The 22,950-nt window shown below is 30.5% G+C and overlaps 1 protein-coding gene and 1 non-coding gene across 2 annotated transcripts; both read left to right on the top strand.

Moving 5' to 3' along the window:
• The first annotated feature begins 824 nt into the window (after positions 1-824).
• On the top strand, positions 825-1,882 carry LOC142618246 (putative carbohydrate esterase At4g34215). The gene is made up of 2 exons (XM_075791150.1): positions 825-1,473; positions 1,619-1,882. Exons 1-2 carry the CDS (start codon positions 892-894, stop codon positions 1,826-1,828), a joined length of 792 nt encoding a protein of 263 aa, XP_075647265.1. The 5' UTR covers positions 825-891; the 3' UTR covers positions 1,829-1,882.
• A 17,793-nt stretch (positions 1,883-19,675) lies between these two features.
• TRNAC-GCA (transfer RNA cysteine (anticodon GCA)) lies at positions 19,676-19,747 on the top strand. The gene has a single exon. It is a non-coding gene; the product is annotated as a tRNA-Cys (tRNA).
• The last annotated feature ends 3,203 nt before the right edge of the window (positions 19,748-22,950 follow it).

The raw sequence follows: 22,950 nt of genomic DNA, 5'->3' as shown, positions 1-22,950 counted from the left end.
AGCAGAGAGAATGACATTTTTCGAATTCATAAATGTTACATGTGACCTCATTAACTATAACGTCCCCTTCATCACTTTAGTAGTAGTAATATTTTTATTCTTTTTAAGGTGGAAATTCGGGCTATTTTGTCTGCACGTTAATTATGATTTTTGAACGTATTTCTTACCTAGTCCGGGACGACTAGGACTACAACAAGGACACCAAGCTTGAAGTTTGTAGTCCAAGCCAATAGATTCAAGACATCTCGCTGAAAAACCCATAAATGCCATAGCTTTTGAAAGAGACCAGATCAGCACAATCTTCAAATTCCACAAAACAGAGCTTACATTCCTTCTTTTTTTCCAGCGACCAAAAGAGATCATTAAAATAAATTAATTAAAGAAAATGAGAGAGAGAAACAGAAAACTTACTGGCCAGTGACGTCGGCAACAACGCAGGTGGTTGGGTAAATTGAAGAGCTGAGAATTGAATTTGAACCTATCATAATAGCGACACACTAAACGCTATTAACTCTATTGCTGATTTAGTTTCCTGTTAAATGATATTAGCACTTTTTCTTAGATGTCTCATTTTAATTACTGACCTTGTGCTTGTAGTCCTGAAATGCTCATTTAAATAGACCAATTACCAACTCTAACCAAAAAATGCAAAGCTGATGGAGGACCACTATAGGTCTTTTAATTGGTGTTGGTGAGTAAATTTTCACGTTCCAGAGTTTCGTAAATACAAAATATTAAAAGCCGCTTTGCCAAACTCTCCTATAAGAAGCAAAGCAGCTTTGCTTCAAAGTTCCAAGCTTTGAGAGCCTTCTGCCAAAAGCCTTGTACTTCTTGGTTCGCCGAAACCTCTTGAATTTACGACCTTTCTAGCTCCCTACTCTCTCCGAAAAAATGTCTCTTAACATTTTTCTAGCATTTCTTCTGGCCTTCTCTATTGTTCAATCCCAAGAACTCAGCCCCACAAAGATATTTCTTTTGGCTGGGCAAAGCAACATGGCTGGGCGTGGTGGGGTTAACAACAACACATGGAACATGATAATCCCCCCAGAGAGCACTCCCAGGCCTTTCATTCTGCGACTCAGTTTAGACAAGACCTGGGTTGTAGCTCATGAGCCTCTTCACAAAGACATTGACTATACAAAGGTCTGTGGAGTTGGACCCGGCATGCCTTTTGCTCATGAGCTTTTGGCAAAGGACCCCAACTTTGGGGTGATTGGTCTTGTGCCCTGTGCCATTGGAGGTACTAATATCACTCAATGGGCCAAGGGTTCTGAAGATTACACAAAGTTGGTGCAAAGAGCTGATGCTTCCTTGAGGAGTGGTGGCAAAATCGAAGCACTTCTGTGGTATCAAGGGGAATCTGATACTGTTAGTCATAATCAAACCGATGGCAATATATATAAGGAAAGGCTCTATAATTTCTTTACTAACATCAGAAGTGATCTGAACTGTCCTAATCTCCCTATAATACAGGTATAAATGGTTTTTTTTTTATTCCATTTATTTATTTGCTTTTAATTTGAAGCAAATCTTGTTTGAAAGTGGGTATATTTAGAGTTTGGCAAAGTCATGTGGTGTGGTAAACTTATATATTTTATTTTGTGTGTTGGATGTATAGGTGGCTCTAGCTTCAGGTTTTAACAGCACCCTAGAAGAAATTGTTAGAGCAGTTCAGCTGGAAAATGACCTCCCAAACCTACAAACCGTTGATGCAAAAGGTCTGCCACTTGAAGGAGATGGGCTACACCTGTCAACCCCAGCCCAGGTTCAACTTGGAAAAATGTTGGCTGATGCATTCCTTAACAACTTCCCAAAGCCCATCCAGTGACCACAACTGATGATTCTTTTTTTTCTTTTTTTTTTTAAGAAGACAAGTTTATTTAGTTTGAGATATATATTCTAGTGAGTTGCAAAGGAACTCAGTTGTGGTCACTGGTTCTTGCAAAGGAACTCAGTTGTGGTCACTGGAACCAGTGACCACAACTGAGTTCCTTTGCAACTCACTAGAATATATATCTGACAAACTAAATAAACTAGTCTTCTTAAAAAAAAAAAAGTTCCACTGACCACAACTGAGTTCCTTTGCAACTCACTAGAATATATATCTGACAAACTAAATAAACTTGTCTTCCTAAAAAAAAAAGTTTCCTTTATGGATATGCTAGGATTTGAATTTCTGTTGTCTAAACTATGACGATGGTTCTGTATCTTTAAGATAAATGAATTTCAAGTAGACCATCGTCCGTTATTTAACTTTTTGAGCAATTTATGTTAGAGCTTTATAAAATATTAAAATGCTGTATTGTGATTTGTGTCCAAATTACAGATGAAGTTGCATACTCCACGGTTACATATACAAAGAAATCGAATCTTTGTTTTTGGTTGTTTCACCGTTCTTTTAATTAAGCTATACGATATACGACAGGGATAATTAAATTGAATATAGTGGATTTTCAATTAATGTATTATCAGTTTATCATATTCCTAATAAAGGGAATGGTTTGCTTGAGGTTGAGGGATTATGGTAATCATTGGGTAGAAATGGGAATAAATTCGATTTATAAAGAAATTAGAGCCAAATTTAGAGCTTATATATGTTATAATGTCTATGCATATTGGAAAGAATTTTTCCTCAAGATATATATAAAAGTTGCTAGCTAGCTAGAATATAATAACAACTTAAATGAATCAAAATGAAATTATTAAAAGAAAAGGAAAATCGGTAGACTTTTATATATATATACACACACTAAATAATAAATATGGCATAATTTATTTATGAGGAAAAAGTACTTTCCTCCTTTATTTTTCGGGTAGTTCTCAATTTCTCACATTATTTTTAAAACTAACCAACTTTTTCCTCTATATTTGGAAAATGAGCAAATACTCCAATCTATTAACCATTCAATTAAATCCAACAGAATCCTAATTTTACTAATGTAATCTAAGAAAATAACAATGCAATTCTCAACCTTTTCTTTTCCTTATGATGTAAGACTAATAATTTCTTCAAAAAATGGTTATCTAGTGATCTATAAACAATCTAATCAATTCTGCACTATAATGAAAAAAATAATAACATTTTTTATTTTTGAATCAAGAACAATAATATTATGTTAACATTTTTTTTTTTGATAAACTAATTTTATGTTAACATTTGTTTGACGGTAAAAGTACTATTAAATATGTCATTTTCAATTTTAGGAAGTCTGTTTTCCCTATGGGTGAAAAAGGGGGGAAGCCATAAAAAATACACTAATTTTCATAAAATTTTGACCTTGATTAGAAAAGAACAAAACTGCATTGTAAAATTAGAAGAGCATATACATTATACATTATTAAGTTGATAAGACAAACAAATTCTAATGGAAATTTGTATAATTTATTCGAAGACGGTAGTGATAACAAATAGTGATACATACTCAACAAACATAAATAATTTAAAGACCCAAATACTGAACAACCAAGACACACTTATCCCATATTTGCTTACTCCTGGGAAATTGGACAGATGGGTTCATCCAATCAGTGGGCATTTTTTCATCCTCTGAAAGACTTGAAATCACATATTCATCAAAACAACGTCTTCCCCTATCCACTATTCTACGACAACACTCATTGGTGAAAATTCTAGTCCCATTCTTAAATACATTATCAAACACAGCATCATCGCATACATCCACACCTGGGCACTTGGCATACTTTTTTTCATTGTTAATCTCTTCGGTTGTTAGTCCATATACGATCATAGCTGCTCCACTAGCCAAAAAAAAGACCAGGAAGACAGTGAAACTAGCTCTTGCCATGGTGAATGAAGATGATAATCCCTCTTGTTTTGGTTGGAGAGATTGTTGGAAAGGAATTAATTGTGGAAATGTTGTGTATTTATAATGGATATCCTTTGCCAAGATGGATTTCTTTTGGTTTTAATTGCATTAAGTTTCATCTTTACTACACTTCATCAATGAAGTAAGTTTCTTCAATGTGGGTGTTAATTCTTATTGATTTACACATAACTAAGCAATAATTCCTCTTTTTGATTGTGCTAGACAAGCTGTTATTGTAATTAGTATGGGAAAAGTTAACGGGTGCCTTAAAAATTTTGATTTAAAAGATATTTTAGAAATTTTTTATGAGAAAAAAAAGCAACTAAATTTTTTTTATAGCTTTTTAAATTTCTTTCCTATAAAAGTGGTATAGAAACTTTTTGAAAATTGTCCATTAACAAATTTTCCAAGGGCATCCATTAATAGAACTTAGTATAGGTAAGATCAATACCAAGGGTCTTGTAGCTCACTTATATCTCTTAATATTTTCAATAAAAATATTCATGATTCAAATCCTCTCACACTCACTAGTAAATTTTAATGTATTTCATATTTTATAATTAATGCGCATGGTTTGCTTGAGAGGCTATGGCATTTCTTGGGGAAAAGTTGAAATAAATTGGTTTTAAAGCAATTAGAGTCAAAATTTGAGCTACATAGGTGATGTGATGAAAAATTACCTATTTTTTATTTTTATGTAGAAAAAATAGATTCTCCAATAATAAAAAAAAAAAAAAAAGAAGATGAGATAGGATTTGGACTTACTATGATTGCTCTAATCTCACTAGTTGAGCTAAAGTCATTAAGAAATAATCAGGAATATATATTATATTTTCCAAGGAAGCAATAAGATATTCGTTAGTATTTAGTTTTTGAGCAATATTATATTAAAGGTTTTTTATAAAAAGTTCCAACGATTGTGTATGAAGCTGCACTTTTTTTAGGTTGAAGTTTGTTTTCCAATTATTAATCCCTCAAGCAAAATCATTCCCGATATTAGGAATATGATTTTACGATAATACATTGATTGCAATCCATGAAACCTAAATTCAATTTTCCATATCATGTAGCTTGAAAAGAATAGTGAAGCAATTAAAAATATAGATTCCATTTCTATGTATATTTACAATGAATTCGAATAAATGTGATTCTCCAAGCAGTTAGTGATGTATAGTTGTATACTTTTTTTGATGAACATGTATAGTTGTATACTAAATACTAGGGACAATCATAATTTGGCTTCACCCACTTGTAGAATCGAATGTTTTTTGTTGGCCAATTGGTTATCAACTTATCAATAACAAACCCTAATTAATTTCTTAATATGGTACAAACCTGAATATTACCAATTCTTTGTACATAATCAACTTGATTTGAGAAGAAATTGTTAGTTAAATAAATAGGTGGCTAATGCAAATCAAATTGAATTATGTTTGGTTAAATTTTATCAAGAGTTTTTTTTTTTTTTTTGAGGAAAATGCCAACTCGGCAATTTACATAATACTTAAAGAATTAGAAACATAATGATGTAGGTAGAGGGGGCACATGCAAGGCAGCAAGACCCTGACCATGAAAGAATTGTGAGTTCAATTCCACTTTTTTGTTTCTTAAAAAATTGAAAATGTAGGTAGAGCATACCATCAGTATTAATTGTAATTTGGATACACACTTACTAACGTACTTGGATTAGTACGAAGTTTGGAGCAAGAGTTTTTTTTTTTAAAAGAAACAAACATACACAAAGGAGAGTGAAATGAGATTTGGAGCAAGATTTGCTACAAACTATTGCAGCAACTCACATTCTAAACAACATATGGATTCAAAACTCAAAAGTATATTAAAATTGTTCCACGTTTCTAAGACATTGATCACAATTAATATTATCAAGCAACAACAAAGAAACTAAATGCAATTGAAACTAAAAAGAAATCCTTCTTTAACACAAACAATCTGTTCAACCATTCTTAAAACACTATTCAAATAATTCCAAACAATATCTCCTACCAATACAAGAGGAATAGCTATACAGCCTATACTCAATCATCCATTTTTAAAAAAAAATAAAAATAAAATAACTAAGCATTTCATTTTCAACCCAGTAAATTAGAGACACAACACCCATTTTTTAAATTAACTGCTATTTTTCTTTTAGTGTTACAAAAGTAAGAAAAGTTGAACCAAACCCCAGCAAATTACTTAAAATTTCTTAAAACAAGAAGAGCTGACCAAATCCACCTGCAATCTATAACAAATTCTGAAATATTAGGAGAACTGCAATCTAAACCATCAAATTTAATTAACTTTATATAAATCAATCTAAACCAAAACAAATAAAACAATAAATAAATAAAATCAAAGATGCTTATACTGCTCCATACAAAAAATAATTGATTCTGACACATTTTAATAGATCCTTTTCTTTTGGACAGTTAGTACGTCACAAAATTTTCACCCATCAACAATGAAGACCCTTTGTAAATGATATTAAATATTGATGTCTCCTATTCAATTAAATGAATGTTGAATTCTTTAGAAAAATATTGTTTGTCAAGATTCTAACACATTATAAGTCTACTCAAAGTATCAGTGTGGAAAATTAGAAACAATTTTTCTAAATTGAAAAGATCTGCCAGCGTGAGAGAGACTCTAAAGACTCTGAACAATGACAATGAAGTATCCAAAACTCTTTTTTTTTTTTATGCATCAAGTATTTTTGGAAACAAGTTTTGTGGACCACCTCTTACTGATAATTGTTCTATAAATGGTGTAAGACCCAACAATGAAAACAAAGGGGGTATGGCACTTGGCTTTGTGGTTGGGTTTTGGAGTGTATGTGGTCCTTTACTATGGAATAAGCAATGGAGAATTAGGTATTTTCAATTCCTAGATCACAAAAGTCACAAACTTAAGGGTCTTGTTTTGCTGTGAGTAAATATTGTAAGATTCTTAATATTCAATACAAATATCATGTGATCATGTTAATAAATATTTTGATGATTTCTATATCATCTTTGTGCTAGTTAATATCTATATTATTAGTTAATTCGCTCAATTGACATATATGAATATGGTGTTTCTTCATATGACCGTCCAAGGCAATCCAATTTGTAATTTTATTTCATTCTTTTAATATTGTAAAATCAAATTTTAGTTCATGAAAATAATTGATTCATTAAAAAGTAGTATACCATATCTGGAAATGTACATTACATTGATCAATCTCCCTGATAACAATTGATCACAATGCATCCATGGAATTGAAAATTTAGAAGACGTTGATTGTGTTCAATCTAATTGTTTCAAGGATCTACTATCACAAAAATCATTTCTCACTGATCCTAATTAATATGGTACCAACTTGAATATTATCCCGTCAAATTATGAAGCAATCACCAATTATTTGTACATAATCAACTTGATTTGAGAAGAAATTGTTAGTTAAATAGGTGGCTAATGCAAATCAAATTGGTTAGATTTTATCAGGAGTTAATTGCCCTAGGTTTCAGCATGGATTTCAAAAGTAAATCAATATTTTTCGATGTTTTTGAAAAATTGAGTACAAATTTTATGTATATATTATATGATGTACCCATTATAAATGATTGAGACTTACATATGTATCTTTGGTAAATCTCATTAAGTTCTCTTGCATAGCACATGCAACTCAGCAAGACCTTGAACATGAAAGAATTATGAGTTCAATTCTGCCTTTTTATTTCTTTAATTAATTGAAAATGCAGTTAGTCCATACCATTAGTATTAATTGTAATTTGGATACACACTACTTGGATTAGTATTAAGTTCATGGACAATTTTGAATCTCTTAAAAGAACTCCCAATGAATTTAGCTGTCTCTCACATTCCAAACAACATGTGGATTCAAAACTCAAAGTATATTAAAATTGTTCCACATTTCTAAGACATTGATCATAATTTAACAGATCTTTTTCTATTGGACATTTAGTACTTCAAAAAAATTTCACCCCATGAGCAATGAAGACCCTGTGTATACAATGTTAGATATTGATGTCTCCTATTCAATTAAATGAATTTTGAATTCTTCACTCGTATGTCAAGATTCTAACACATTATAAGTCTATTCAACTTTATTGTGGAAAATTAGAAATAATTTATCTAAATTGAAAAGTTCATAAGAGAGACTCTAAAAACTCTAGATAAGGAAAAAGAAGTCTCCAAAACTCTCTTTTAAGACTTTAGAGGTGCAAAGTCTCTAGATTATATATTTATAATTTTTTAAGGTATTAAATTAAATTTATCATATTTGAATAATCACGAATTCATAAATTAGAATCATCGTATTGTATTTTGATCTCAATCACAATGGAATCTGTTGATTTTTATGTGAATAAGCTTTTAAGACTTATGAGACTTCTCTATCATTTTTGAGCAATTCATATTTCATCCTCCTCCTAGATAAAAGCTTCAACTGATCCTTAAACAAATACCTTAATTAATCTAGTCATACAAATGCAAACACGGGTCTTTTTAACTTGATTTTAGTGTGAAATTGAGTTTCAACAAAATTACAAAAAGAATGTAAGATTTTCTGTGTATCAGATTTTTATTTCATTAAATAGACCCAAGTACATCTACTGCAATCGTCAACAATAGTAAGGAAATACTTGAATCCATTAAAAAAAGGTATAGAAAAAGGGCCCCAGATATCATAATGAATAAGATCGAAAATTGAACAACAAACATGATTTTCATTAGGAAATGGAAGTCTTTTCTGTTTTGCCAAAGGGCAAATAGTACATAAAGGTACATCAAAAGTAGAGAAAGACACATCAGAATTCATAGAACTCACTATGTGCATTCTAGAAACAGATGGATGTCCTAATCTTTTATACCAAAGCATGGACTTATTATCAACACTAGAAGCATTACAAACTGAGAAAGACAAAGTTTGCAGAAACTGTTTGAGGAGAGTAGACACCAGAAATGGAGAGGACAAAAAGCAAGAAAGATGACAGTTAAATTGGTGCAGAAAGCTGCTCAAAGTTGGTTTGCTGTAGGATGTACCGACCCCGATACTTTCTACCCAATCCAATCGTCTTCCATCGCAGTAAGTCCTGAACAAAGTAGAAATGGGACAAAAAAATACAACAGCACCTCAAATGATGTGTCAATTTACCAATAGAGATGAGGTTAAAAGAAAAGGAGGGCACACACAGAACATTATCAAGCATTAAATCAGAAGAAAGTTGAACTTGACCAATGTGAGTAACCAAAACTGATTCACCATTAGGAAGTTTGACAAATATATGGGCAACTGAGGTTATTTTTGTGAGCAAGGAAATAAAGTGAACCAGGTGATCAGTGGCACCACTATCAATAATCCAATCTTGTTAAAAAATGTCAGTAGGGACAACAAGATTTGATGAAAAAACTGAATGATCTAGGCTAATTGAAGTACGTAAGCAAAGAGTAGTTTATCCAATGAGGTAACTTTATTTTAATCATTATTCTCAGTCACAAAAACAGTACCATTATTCTCAATCACAGATACAGTACCTGCTGTATTGAAAGAAATAGAAAACTGAGATGCATTGGGAGGCTGAGTGATGAGGGTGGTTGCTTGACGATGTCCCAAGAGTTGGCTCCAAACCAGGTTGCACCTGCTGTGATGTCATGCTATGAGATGAAATCATGGACATAAGTTGTTGGCACTAAGATGAAGTGAGAGTCACTGTGGTGACCTCTTCCATACCATCTCCAAAGTTGGTTGAAAGAAATGAACTTGATTTGCTGAGTGACCCTTTCCCTTGGCTTTGTATCTAGGAGAATAGCCATGAATCTTGTAGCACTTGTCTACAACATACCCAACAACACTACAATTTCAACAAACTAGATGATATCACACACGATGCATGGATAATTTATAATTTTATTTTGAAATAATTTCTAACTAATTCTTATGATCTATAAAAAAAAATTAATCTTGTGGTATAATATTTACGTAATTAGCATCAATTATATTATATATTAAAAAAGAGGAAAATAAAAAAGAAACATGAATAACTATAACATAATTTTTTTTTAAAATACTGTAACATAATTAAGAATATGTGTGTTGCATGGGTGAATTCACAATTATTTAATTATTTCGGTTAAGTTACTTGCACAATTATTATTTTTACATCCTTTGAAAGAGAGCAAGCATATAATTGGTTTGGTTTGTGAGTATTAACCTAACTCCTATCTAGCAATGAATGGTTTGAGAAATAGACATCAAAACTATATATTTCATCAAGATGGGGCAAAATTTCCCTTAAATTGCCAAATCATTATGAAGTACATTCTTCCAAGTAATTCTTGAATCTTTCAGCTAATTACAACAAAGATACACCAAATTATGCCCAACACATAATTTTCCAATCATTGTATCACTATGGAATAGAGTCGAGAAGGAAGATAATTTTCCTTAACCACAACCATCTTTATAAAGAAAATGAAAGGGGTGATATCTCCTCATTGTTCAACTTATTAATAGAAGTGTAAGGATTCATTTATAATGAGTTTTCAGCACCCTTGAATTTACTGAATACATACCAAGACCTAATACCCTGAAAATGCCCTACACATAAGGGATATTTTTGACACCATGAATTTTCAATCCAAGTGTTACAAATATGTCATTAGTTATTGAAAAATTGCCTTTGTAGTAATGTAGTTAAGGCCTAAAAGAAAATTTTAAAAAGCAGACTCTGTGAGTCCATAGATCAACTTTGTTAAAATCATGATCCAAGTTGGAGAACTAATAAATTCAAAAAGAATTTCATATAGTCAAGAGAAGTAGCGTTAGTGACAAAATTTGGCAGTAATTTTTTGAAACATATTCAAAGAATGTCATAGGCTAAGTTGCAATTTCTAATTTGAACTGATTCAAAGTCTAGAACTAAAATAATTATTAAAAAAAAATTTAAAGAATCAGTAGTTGCATAAAAATTGTAGGCTGCTTGACTAAACTTGAGAGAATAAAAAACACGAACCTAGTAACCTTTAGTGGATAGGCATGCCAACCCTTCAGTGAACACATATACCTATGCACATGTTGTATTGCACACACTACCTTAAGTCTTAAATATCTAGCTATGTCCCTACACTTATTTTACGTGACTAATGTTACCTGGACCCAAGATCACTGCCAATTACTTGGAGCCTTGGACAACTACCCGCACCAAAAGAAACTCAACTCAAGCCTTTACATTAATCTTCTTGATACTTTCAAGTAATTGTTCCTCAGTTTTTATATTTCACGAGCAAATTATGTGTTTGGCTTCAATCCTAAATCTATGGGATCCATTTCTATTTACATAAATTTGGATATGGATTAAAAGTTAACAGAATTTTTTTAAAGAATTTAACTACACCATGCAAAAAGAAAAATTATATAATATAATAAAAAACTCAAAAGTAGGTTATTTTTTTACCTTGACTGTTTGGCTTGAGGTTGATCTTCTGGGTCGGTCGGTCCTCAATTCCTAGAATCATCATTCAGAATGTTAAAAGACCACATAGAAACTCAAGAGTATGTTTGGCAACAGTTTATTTAGCAAAAACAAACTAAATAGTAAAAAAAACTAACTTTTGAAGCCAATATCAATGCTCTATTTGTTTTGCTGGAAAACTTTCTATAAAGATAGTTTTCCACATTTTCCAATATTTGGTAGCACACAAAAAAAAACTGGTCAACGGAAAACTATCTTTAGTCAATAGAAAATCCTACTAAAAATAAGGCTTGTTTTTTATAGGTTGTTTTCCAAAAACAAATTTTGGGAAACAATCTCTCTCTCATGGGATGCTCTCTCACTCTTTCTCTCTTCCCTTTTCTTTTTCTTTCATCACATCCTCATTGTCACTAACTCTGGTCTCTCCTCTTCCATAGATCTCTCTCTCTCTCTCTCTCTCTCTCTCTCTCTCTCTCTCTCTCCATATTTCTCTTCCCCTTTATAACATAGGTCTTTGATTAGATTTTTTTTTCTCTCATTGCTCAGTAATTATTTCATTCCTCTTTACCAACTTGCAAAAGAGAATATATTTGCAACGGTAATTATTTCATTCCTCTCTACCAAAATCTCAATTCTTTACTTTGAATTTCAAACTTTATTTTATTTTTTCTCTAAGAAATTTTTGGTTTGATGGATTCCAGGTAGAAGTTTTTTGCACATAAAAGTACTAAAAAAATAAAAAAGAAGAATGAATGAATGAATGAAGTAAAAAACGAAAATTTTAAACATAATACCTATATGGCTCTAAATTGCTTTTACATAGGATAATCTTTTTTGTTGACAGATACATTATGCAGATACTATGTAATGATGATATATTATGTAGATACATTATATAAATACATAATTTTGAGTACTATAAAAGACTTGTGGTTGACCATAGTAGACAATTAGTGTACCAATAAAAAGAGTAGACAATTAAAAGTTATTGTTATTTGTACTTATTAAAGATGTATTCCCCTGTCAATTTTATGTATATAAACAAATGGTTGATATATGTGTGTGTGTGTGTGTGTGTGAGCAAGATGAGTGATACATTATGTAGATACTATGTAGTGATGATATATTATGTAGATACATTATATAAATACATAATTTTGAGTAATATAAAAGACTTGTAATTGACCATAGTAGACAATTAATGTACCAACAAAAAGAGTAGACAATTAAAAGTTATTGTTATTTGTACTTATTAAAGATGTATTCCCCTGTCAATTTTATGTATATAGACAAATGGTTAATATATATGTGTGTGTGTGCGCACGCGCGCGCGTGTGTGGATGTTCCTATCCATATATATGAGCAAGATGAGTAGTAGAAATCATGAAAATTTGACAACTAATTTTGATTGTATCTATTGTCAAAATTTTAGTATGAAAACCAAATTCATTCTTAGTTTTTTATTATTATTTATATTGGTTACATTAGTTGGTTTACATAATACACACGTTTTAAATTACACAAGAAATATAAAAAATAAAAATAAAAATTTGCATACCAAATACCAGAAAACATTCTTAAGTTCATTTTCAATGTTATTACCAAACACTAGAAAATGATATAGTTTTCTAAAAACAGTTATTTGAAAAATGAACTATTTTCTAGAAAACATTGATGCTGAAACAATCAGTGCACAAATACAACTTCAATGTATTTGATAGATTCAGCTGATTTCTTGAGAGGGGGGGAGGAGATTAAGCCCAAAACAAATAGCAGCTGATATGTTGTCAATATTTGTTTCAACTTGGGCCAAAGTAAGCGCATCAAGAGCTGCTTGGGCTTCCATTTCTTTTCCCTTTTATGGGCTTCAACTTTAGGGCTGATTACCTTGTATCCAATTAGCAAAGCTCATAGGTCCCATCAAAAACATCTTTAATTTAAACAAATATGTAATTTGAGATTTTTGTTTTTTTGGTGCTAAGTAAGAATAAATTTCATTGAAAGAGAAACATAAAATATATTACACAATGATGAAATATCAAACCCATATTCATTCTGATATCCAGGGCAAAAATCTAATAAGTAAGAGATGATTCAATCCCTCAAAAGAATTCAAAAGGGCCCATTTAGTCACATTATGGACCATAATATTAACCATGAGAATGGATTTAAAATTAGCTTAATTTTGTGAATAGTATGTAGCTTATGAGATTGTTGTTCATCATAAGACCGATATGATTCTATCCTTATAATATAGGCACGGATCCAGGATTTTAACCTAGCAGGGCCGGGGTACAACGAAAAAAAAAAACTCTAAATAGGCATCCATATAATATTACAAAATTATAAATACACAAATCGTTATTTCTAAATACATTAAGAGGCAACCATTTACCAACAAAGACAAAAACAAAAAACAAAATAATGTTTTTTTAATAGTAGGTTGGTTAGGATTTTTTTTTTTTTTTTTTTTTGAAATTAGAGCATTCACGGTGGTATTGTTACAAATTTTAGCTTTTAACACCTCAAAATTAAAAGTTATTTTATCTATTTTCCACCTCATTTTACAATACATTCAATATCAAATGTTCTATTTTTTATCACTTTATTTAAAATAATATAAAAAAAACTCCTTAAAATAATAAAGGAAGAGGGAGAATTTAAGTTTTTTAATTGAAGGAAGATATATAATCTTAACAAAATATTTTATTTTATTTTTAACAACTTACTATAGTCAACTAATATTTATACCGGTTTACTGTAGTAGCAAAAAATTTAGTTTTAGCTTCTCCAATAACATATAATTTTTTGGTTTTTTGGTAGTAAAATAGTTTTTTTTTTTTTTTTTTTTTGCTAAGATACAATCACCATTACGATTTTTTTTTATTTTTAAAGTTTTAGATTGGATAGTTGTCATTTGGGTGAGGCTAGCTAGGCTTATTAAGGAAAATAGGGGACTTAAGGTTTTAAAAGAGGCCAAAACTAAAAAAATTAAAAATATAATAACTAAAAAAAATAGTTTGGACCCAGAGGGGCCCGGGCCCCCTTGAGCCCAGAGGGTCCGTCCACTTTAGGAGGGAGTTGTTAATTTCCAATTTCTCTAAGGTGGGCCTTGGGCTACATGTATCGGAAGAAGGACATCGAGGCCTGTAATAATCTATAAAATTGCAATAGGAGGCAATTTAAGATTCAATATCCACTTAATTTTAACCATTATGCCATATGTATTATATTCTCAATATACATAACAAAAAGCTATATGGTAGAGAAGAACTTTCACCCATCCATACCTTTATTTTCCAATTTATTCACATTTAAATCTCCCCAGTTAAAGAAGATAGTCATGTCATTTCACTAAAAATTGGAGATAAAACAAATGAATAATAAGATCATTTTTTGGCTGCTCGTGTAAAAGTAAAACAACCCACATTCAATTAGTGTACTTATTGTCTTGATTCACAGACTAGCATAGAAACTGAAATTCAAATAATTTGTCTTCTTGTTCTTGTACTATTTTTTTGGGTGCCCTTTTGAAGGCAAAGCTACAAAATCCTTGCTTCATTTCAAAATTCTTGTGCCCTTGTCTGGGTCTGATATATGTTGGTCGATCATGTGCTAAACCTTCTGTGTGATATTCCATGTTCTATTTAATTTCTTATGTCCTTGCAACAACAATGGAAGTGGAATTCGACCGTTAGCTTATTTTACAAATTTTTTATTTAAATATTCTAAATGGATTTGACTTTGCTATAATGCTTCCTCTCTTTGGACGGATCAATGCAACCAATTGTTTCTAAATTTATGGACTATTGCTATGCTCCAAATATATAATAGTACATATCTTCTAGGGTTCTGCATGGAAGCCCTTGCTTTCAAATTTTTAATCACTACTTTTTGTCTTTTGTTTCTTTGTTTTTTTTTTTTAATGTAATTATTTATTTACATTCTTATCCATAACTCTTAGTTTCTCTTCTCTAGGCATCCAAAAAGCTCACTATTTTACACCCTTTGTTTACATTATATTTGACCCTTCTTCGGATGCTCATGAGGCAGCATCCGATGTAAAAGAAAATCTTTTTATTCAACTATAAGGAGATAAGTCATAAAACAAACCCTTGTACTTTTGAGGAATATTTTAACACTAATGTCTTAGTGGTTGTTTAAATGTTGGACTAAACAGTGAGAGATTTCGAACAATTTGGAGTTAAGATAGTAGTAATGTATTATATTTTCCCCCATCTTTATTAGCATTTGAACACAAAATTAAGTGACCAATGCTATATGATCACTTGTTTATAGTCGAGGCCTTGAAAGCAACAAATGTTAAATGTCTTGTTTCCAATTTTTTAATTAACTGAATACTATAATATGATATTTAAGACTACTAAACAGTTGTTTGATACCAAGATTTTAATTTAACATGCATATTAATAAGATTCAAGTGATAGGTCAATAGTAATAACATTTTTTTTTGGTAGTGTCTCATGTGTGATATAATTTTGTAACACTTTTAAAGGTAAAATTGTAATTTTGTCCACTTTTAATAAATAAATATAATTTTTTTAATACCTTTTTAAGGTGAAATTGTAACTTTGTCCACTTTTAATAAAAAAAAATAGATCAACAAAAAGCTCCAACCGCTTTGTTTACAAAAAAGCTAGAAGGCAAGACTCATGAGTGACATGATTTTTTTTTTAGTATTTTAGGTTGCTGCGGAAGCCGGCCATGTATAAATTATACCATACCATTCTCTAGTACTATGGCTAAAATTATATTATACTTCAAAGAGTTTGTGTCATTTTGAAGAAAAGGTTAGCACGACATAGGACCAGAAAATAGGGACACGCATGCTGAACCCTACAAACAAGGAATTCAAAAGAATACATAACCAAATAAATATAAGAAAAATGCTAAATATAATATATATTTTATTGTAAAAAAAAAAAAAGAACTTACAAATTAATGTAATATTGAATGTGATTAGTGTCACCTCATTTGAATTATTATTTTTAATTGATAACACATTAATTTGTAAGAACTGTATAGTAAAATGTGTAATATTACTTGTATCATTTTAAAAATATAGGGGCTGTTTGGTAGGGTGTTTTGAGCAACAGTTTTTAGTGTTTAAACAACATTATACATATTTTCACACACTTTTTCACCGACACTTCTTTTCAAAAAATACAAATAACGTTACCAGATCAACATTACTAAACGACCCATAATAATAATCCAATTTCTTAAATAAAGGAATTCTGGGCCAACATTGAAGAAAAGAGAGCGGATATGTGACCACAAATTCTCTAACCTGCATGTGCCAGTTGGTAGTTGCTCCAAAATTCAAAGTCAAACGCAAAAGTCAGTTTTCTTAGTTTTATGCTGAATAAGAAAAGTTATGTACAGTTGTACACGTTGAGGGCTTCAGAGCTAAATTGGTATCTTTTCACGCACAAAGTTCTTGAAGGTTTAGAGGAAAAAGGTTTTGAGTTAATAGATTAGCAGCATATTGTAATACTTTATAAAAAAAAATAAAAAATTACGTACACTTCTTTATTTGCATTATATTAGATTCCTTAATTATTAAGGGTCATTTCCTTCTTTTGTTTCCCGAATAAAGATTTTGTTAAATTAAAAGGAAACAATAGCAAGAGGGATTGTCCCTTACCCAATTTCAACATTTGCCAATGGAAGAGAGGGAGGCAAGTCAAGAATAAGGATAGAACTCATGGAGGCCATTCTAATACAGCTGGAAGCCCATTGGGCTTATTGGTAGGTGACAAAATTAGCTACTCTGCCAAAATAATAAAAAGACACTTCCCATCAAATAGTTTTGCAAAAGCTATTTCCGTAGCCTGCATATTGGTGTGTGCGACACATTAGGAATTTCAATATCTTATCACCTTGTTGTATTCCCAATTCCCAAATGCTATCATTGATTGTCCTTTGAATTGGCTTAAGAAGTTGCGTTGAAATGAAATGTCAATTTGTGCTCGAGTGTTCCAAAGCACTACCCCATTAATGAGCACTGCCATTGACAGCAGTTTTGTAAGTCTTTGATCACATACATTGTCTCTCTCTCTCTCAACAATGGAAGATGGTCTTTGAATTGGAAGCTTCCTTGTATTATCTCTTAAATGGGAGTTGATATTATCATATATCCATTATATGATATCATTTTTCCTTAAGAGAGACAACGTTAATCAATATGAAATACTATTACATATTATGAAATACTATTACATGATTTTTGATGAGATAAATAGATCTTTTCACCGTTCCATCGGTTTGATAAAATAACAAAAAAAAAATGACGAATTAGAGTCATGAAGAAGGATTTATTCATTAACCTTGATTTAATTGATGTTAAAACTTTGTAGAGTTGAATTGTAAACACTATTATATGAAAAGAGAAATATAAAGCATTATTATAGTGTGTGAAGTTCACTTCTACCTCAATCCCTTTCAAAATAGAAAGGGTTTGACATATATAAACAGACACAACACATATTTTAAAATAGTCACGTGTAAACCTACCCAAAAAGAATTTAAAAAAAAAAAAAAATTTATGAAAGAAGTAGTTTTACGTTGAACATATTGCCAAAAAAAAGAAGAAGAAAAGACATAATGCATCAAGGGTAATGTAATAATATACCCGAGAGAGAGAGAGAGAGAGAGAGAGAGAGAGAGAGAGAGAGAGAGAGAGAGAGAGAGAGAAAAAAAAACCAAACCAAGAGTCTTCCAAGCACCCACCAAAATCATTTGACAAAGGGCATGATTGTGACTTTTACTGACTCTTCATTAACATTTCTAAAGCAATATCAGTAAAACCAATCACGATATGTTTTCATTACCTCAAATCATAATGCTCTTTATCCACTACTATTGGCCCCCATTAAATTTTATTGCTTCAGCATTATATTGCAAAGTGCAAACCCATCATCAGATCCTTGTTGCCCATATATTGGCTACATTCCAAGCATAATCCTTTCTCTTTTGGTGGGTGCCAGAGAGCTATACTTCAAATATATTATAGTGAAATCGAAGAAGAATTCTGTATATTTTATAATACAATTGCACATGCCACCACAAAACCTTGGTCTCCTAAGTACTCTGAGAACATGTAATGTTCACCATAGCCTTTGTTGTCATATGCGTAGTACAAATAAGACAAATGTAGGTCAAAAGCAAGTTACAGAAAATAATAAAAGCTCGTTTGTGTATTACAATATCAAAAAAAAAAAAAAAAATCATTGGTATTGATAATGCGTATCTCTCTTTTGCTTCCTCTTTCTTCCTCAAAAGGCTACAAAATGCGATCTCAAATCAAAAGCCAACAATAGGTAAATGGTCACCGATTTCCTAGATAGATCAGATGATCTTTATGCCTGGATGAATCTTGAATGTACATTGCTTATGAGGGGATTGATGTTCTTGGTGAAGACACCACTTGATCTTGTTTAAAACTCCCACACAATAAAGTACATTATTCCAATCTTTGTGGCCATCATTTAACCATCAATAACACACACTAGGGTATTGTCTGATTTTTCCAATAAAAAAATAAAATAGTTTTGAATTTCTTTACCCACTTGTTGTAAGAAAAAAAAGATTATCTAAGATGATAAATTGATTATGTGATTGACCTAGTGATAGAGTACCGGCAAGACATAGAGTTCAACTTAGGAAGCAGCGATGTTTAAGACAATAATCTTACTAGAGAAAATACTCTTTTAGTGAACAGATTGTGAGACCCTAAATTTATAGGTATGTTGATGATTTATATTATTAAGTATAACTGTCACCTTAGTTGTGGCCACCATTATAGACGAGATTGAGGAATTTCCTTGTTCACCCACACCACGTGAATTTATCCAAACCACATTATCATGATGGAAAACCTAACACCTTAATTATGGCCATTATAAACGAGATTGGGAGAATTTCCTTGTTTACATCATAATATGAATTCATCCAAACCACGTTGTCATGATAAATGACCTAACATGGCATGGTCAGACAATCTCTTCCGCCTTATTTATTTATTTTTTTAAAGGCTACTAATATCTAACAATACTTACTTTGACCGAGAGTTCAAAATTGGGGCCTCTCATTGGATGGCCTACCTCTAAGCAGCATGCAGTTAAAAAACATATTAATTACATTAGGATTGTCACGTTATTTACATGCATCAACATGTAGCTCATACCAATGAAAAGATTTATAAGATCTACATATGACGGCAATTTAATGGTAACTTATTTAATATTTGTTGCCAACTGGTGATTTTGTGGTATCCACTAACAATTTAACTACACATGCATGGCAAATAAGAAATGTTAAGAATATTCAATGGAAATTATAAATTATGAAATTGGGTCCATAACTCAGTGGTAGAGTGTTTGACTGCAGATCAAGTTGTCACCGGTTCGATCCCGGTTGGGCCCTTTTTTACTATTAATTTTCATTAGCAATTCTAATTAATGATTATAAAGATCTACGTATTAATGAATTTGAAATCTTATTTTACAACTAAGCTAACCAATTTAGTCGTGCTATTTGTCAATAAGCATTTTTTAGATGCTTTTTAATAAGCATTAAAAGTTGGAAAATCATAATAGGGAAGGCAATCTTCTCAATAATGATTATTATTATTATAACACATGTGTATAGTAATTTTTTTTTTTTAAATATATGAAAATCATTAATCATAAAATTGAGTCCATAGCTTAGTGGGAGAGCATTTGACTGCAAATCAAGTGACCACCGGTTCAATCTCGGTTGACCCTCTTAGTTAATTTTGTTATATTATAATCAACCAAAATGGATAAGCGATTTATTAATTTCTAATTTCCTATATTAATAAATTTGAAAATCTTATATTACCATTAGAAAAATGAAAAGTTTATTGTTAGAGGTTTAAGGCATACAAGAAGAGCATATTCCTAAGAACATTACAGATCAGGACTGTATATGACAGGATGGCAAGATAAAACTAAAAGGTGGAAGGGGCATGACATTTCCTGTTTCATATTGTCTCCAATTCCATGGCACTTATTCTGAGGTGTAGCCGCGTAGACAATTCCTGTCAACATTTAAGTCAGTTACTTAATCATAACAGAAATAATTATTCCCTCTAGATATGGTTTATTTTTACTATGTCAAGGAAAAAAAAAATTAGTGCACAAGCAATAAATAGAAATAGCTATTCTCAAAAAAAAAAAAAAAAAAGAAAAAAAAAAGAGAAGAAGATAGAAATATAGCTACCCTCCTATTCTACATGAATAATATTCCACTTCAACATTTTTTTTCCTCTAAAAGAATAACTCTAAAATACAAAAAATGTAATAACTATCAAGTTAGCATATTGTTAATAGGAAATTATAAAGTGATGACAACAGTAGAATCAAGTGAGAATCAATAAAAGTCTATTAACTCGAATGTTTTTAAAAATAACTATGTATGTAGCATTACAATTACGCTTTATAAAATGAACATAATTAACACATTTTTTTTCTATTCAAGTAATAATTATTCCATGACTGTGTGGAGTGATGCGCTTGCGCACACACACATATATATAACTATGGACTGATGCCATCAAAAAAAGAATAATTAGGATATTCTAGAGTCTTTAAGCTAAGTTCCTAAAATAATATCCATATATTTTAAATGAGTAAAAATGGATTTTGACCCATCGACATATTTACTTGTTTCAAAATTTGCATGAATTTGATGATAGTTTTTTTTTAGAGAGAAATGATAAATATATTTGAAGGGTTTTATTGGATCTAAATCTAAGAAAAGAAGAGAATAACTTTAAAAAAAAAAAAATCTAAGAAGAGAATATATTTCTTAAAAAGAAAAATCAAAGAGAATATTTCGTATAGCACTTATTCCAGTGCATAAACAACCAAATCAATTGAATCTACAAATCGGGTCGGCCATTAATCCTTATCAAAGTTGAAAAACTGCATGAATTGCTCTAGACACACACACACACACATATATATAGTCATTTTACTTTGAATTGATCTTTTTTAATATTAATATTGTAACAAATAAATTTTTTAAGCCTCACAATTATACATGTTTTTCTAATATACATTTTAAATTGAATTTAAATTTTATTCTATATTAAACTCTTAGTTAGAATCTTGGTACATTAAATTTTATTTAAATAGTATATTATATAATTTCATACACAAACACAATTGTAATAAATACATAAATAATGTTAGAATATAAAGTTTTTTGATAAATGTTAGAATATATAGTTTTGAGTAATGTCATAGACACAACAAAAATTGAAAATAAATATCTATCATAATAAATTTTTATTAATAATTATTATAATTATCAAATTTAATATTTAAAAAATGAATAAATACTAAAAAATTATATTATGTTGATTTTTTTTTTTTTTTGTATATTGCAAGAATTTCGGATTAGTTATTTAAAATTTTCCAATTGTTGTGTTGGACAAAAGTGCAAAAAATGTTTAGTACAAAGTTGTAAGATTTTGATCAACCTAAAAGGAAAAACATCCCCAAAAACAACCTAAACCTAACCCATTGATTTGGTGGGGCACTTTATACAGATACTTGCCAACTAGGCAAACAAAATTTTGAAAAGAGACTAAGATTTTGGGGCCCACATCAAGGTGGGGTCTCAGGCTGTGGCGCTGTGCATGTGGTTGCTTTTTCAGAGAAAAAAAATAAAAATAAAAAATGAATAAAAATAATAAAAATGTGAACGTTAGAGAAAATCTAGAAAGAAAAGTCTGAGAGCAAGTAAGGCGCCGAAATTTGTGCAAAGAATACAGTGGAAGCTGACTCCTCGTTGCCACTCCTCACTCATGACCCATGATCCTCACCCCCTTCTTCTTCTCCACCTGTCACCGGCTGTAGCCGGTGAATACAACAATTTAGTGTCATTTAAAATTACTTGTAATACCATACCTAGCATACCTATTTTATTTATTTTATACCTTATAATTTGGAAAATGCAGTTGTAATCAAATACGTTTTTTTTTATATCCTAAATCAAATAAATAACAAATTTTTTTAGATTGTAGATTTAAAAATGGCAAATTAACCCCTAAGGTTTAAAAAATGTAACAAATTAAACTCTTAATCTATAGCCACCATGTAACAAATTTAACTTTATAACGGAGAAGAACTTTTTTTTTTTAGTTTGATTTACAACTTTCTTATTTAATGTTTTTTTTAAGTATAATGTAGTTGTAATCAATTAAATTTTGTTGTAAAAATGTTGTGGATAAATTAACCCCTAAGGTTTAAAAAATATAACAAATTTAACTCTATAATGGAGAAGAACTTGAGTTCGGTTTACAATTTTCTTATTTAATGTAATTTCATCCTTAGAGGTTTAATTGATTAATTTTTAATATATAGGTTTAATTTGTTGCGTTTCTAAACTATAGGGTTAAAAATTCATTTTAAATTTTGTTTTGTTTATATAGTACTTTTAAGTCTTTAACAATTTTAGGTGAGAACCAATGTCACTCTTTATTTGTGATATGAGATTATATCATTTGCATGTCATGGACTCATGGTTTTGATATGATTGGTTATTGTACATAAACATGGCTTATTGATTAATAATTATTTGTTTGTGTGCTTTCTCTT

This window comes from Castanea sativa, chromosome 12 (genome assembly GCF_040712315.1).
Source record: "Castanea sativa cultivar Marrone di Chiusa Pesio chromosome 12, ASM4071231v1".
Taxonomy (NCBI): Eukaryota; Viridiplantae; Streptophyta; class Magnoliopsida; order Fagales; family Fagaceae; genus Castanea; species Castanea sativa.
The sequence above is the reverse complement of the archived record's forward strand: the minus strand, read 5'-3'. Positions and strand labels throughout refer to the sequence as shown.

Excerpts from the sequence above, each read along its gene's own strand:
- LOC142618246 (XM_075791150.1), top strand. The coding sequence starts at position 892 with ATGTCTCTTAACATTTTTCTAGCATTTCTTCTGGCCTTCTCTATTGTT. Across the intron at positions 1,474-1,618 it reads CTAATCTCCCTATAATACAG|GTGGCTCTAGCTTCAGGTTT; the intron begins GTATAAATGGTT and ends TTGGATGTATAG.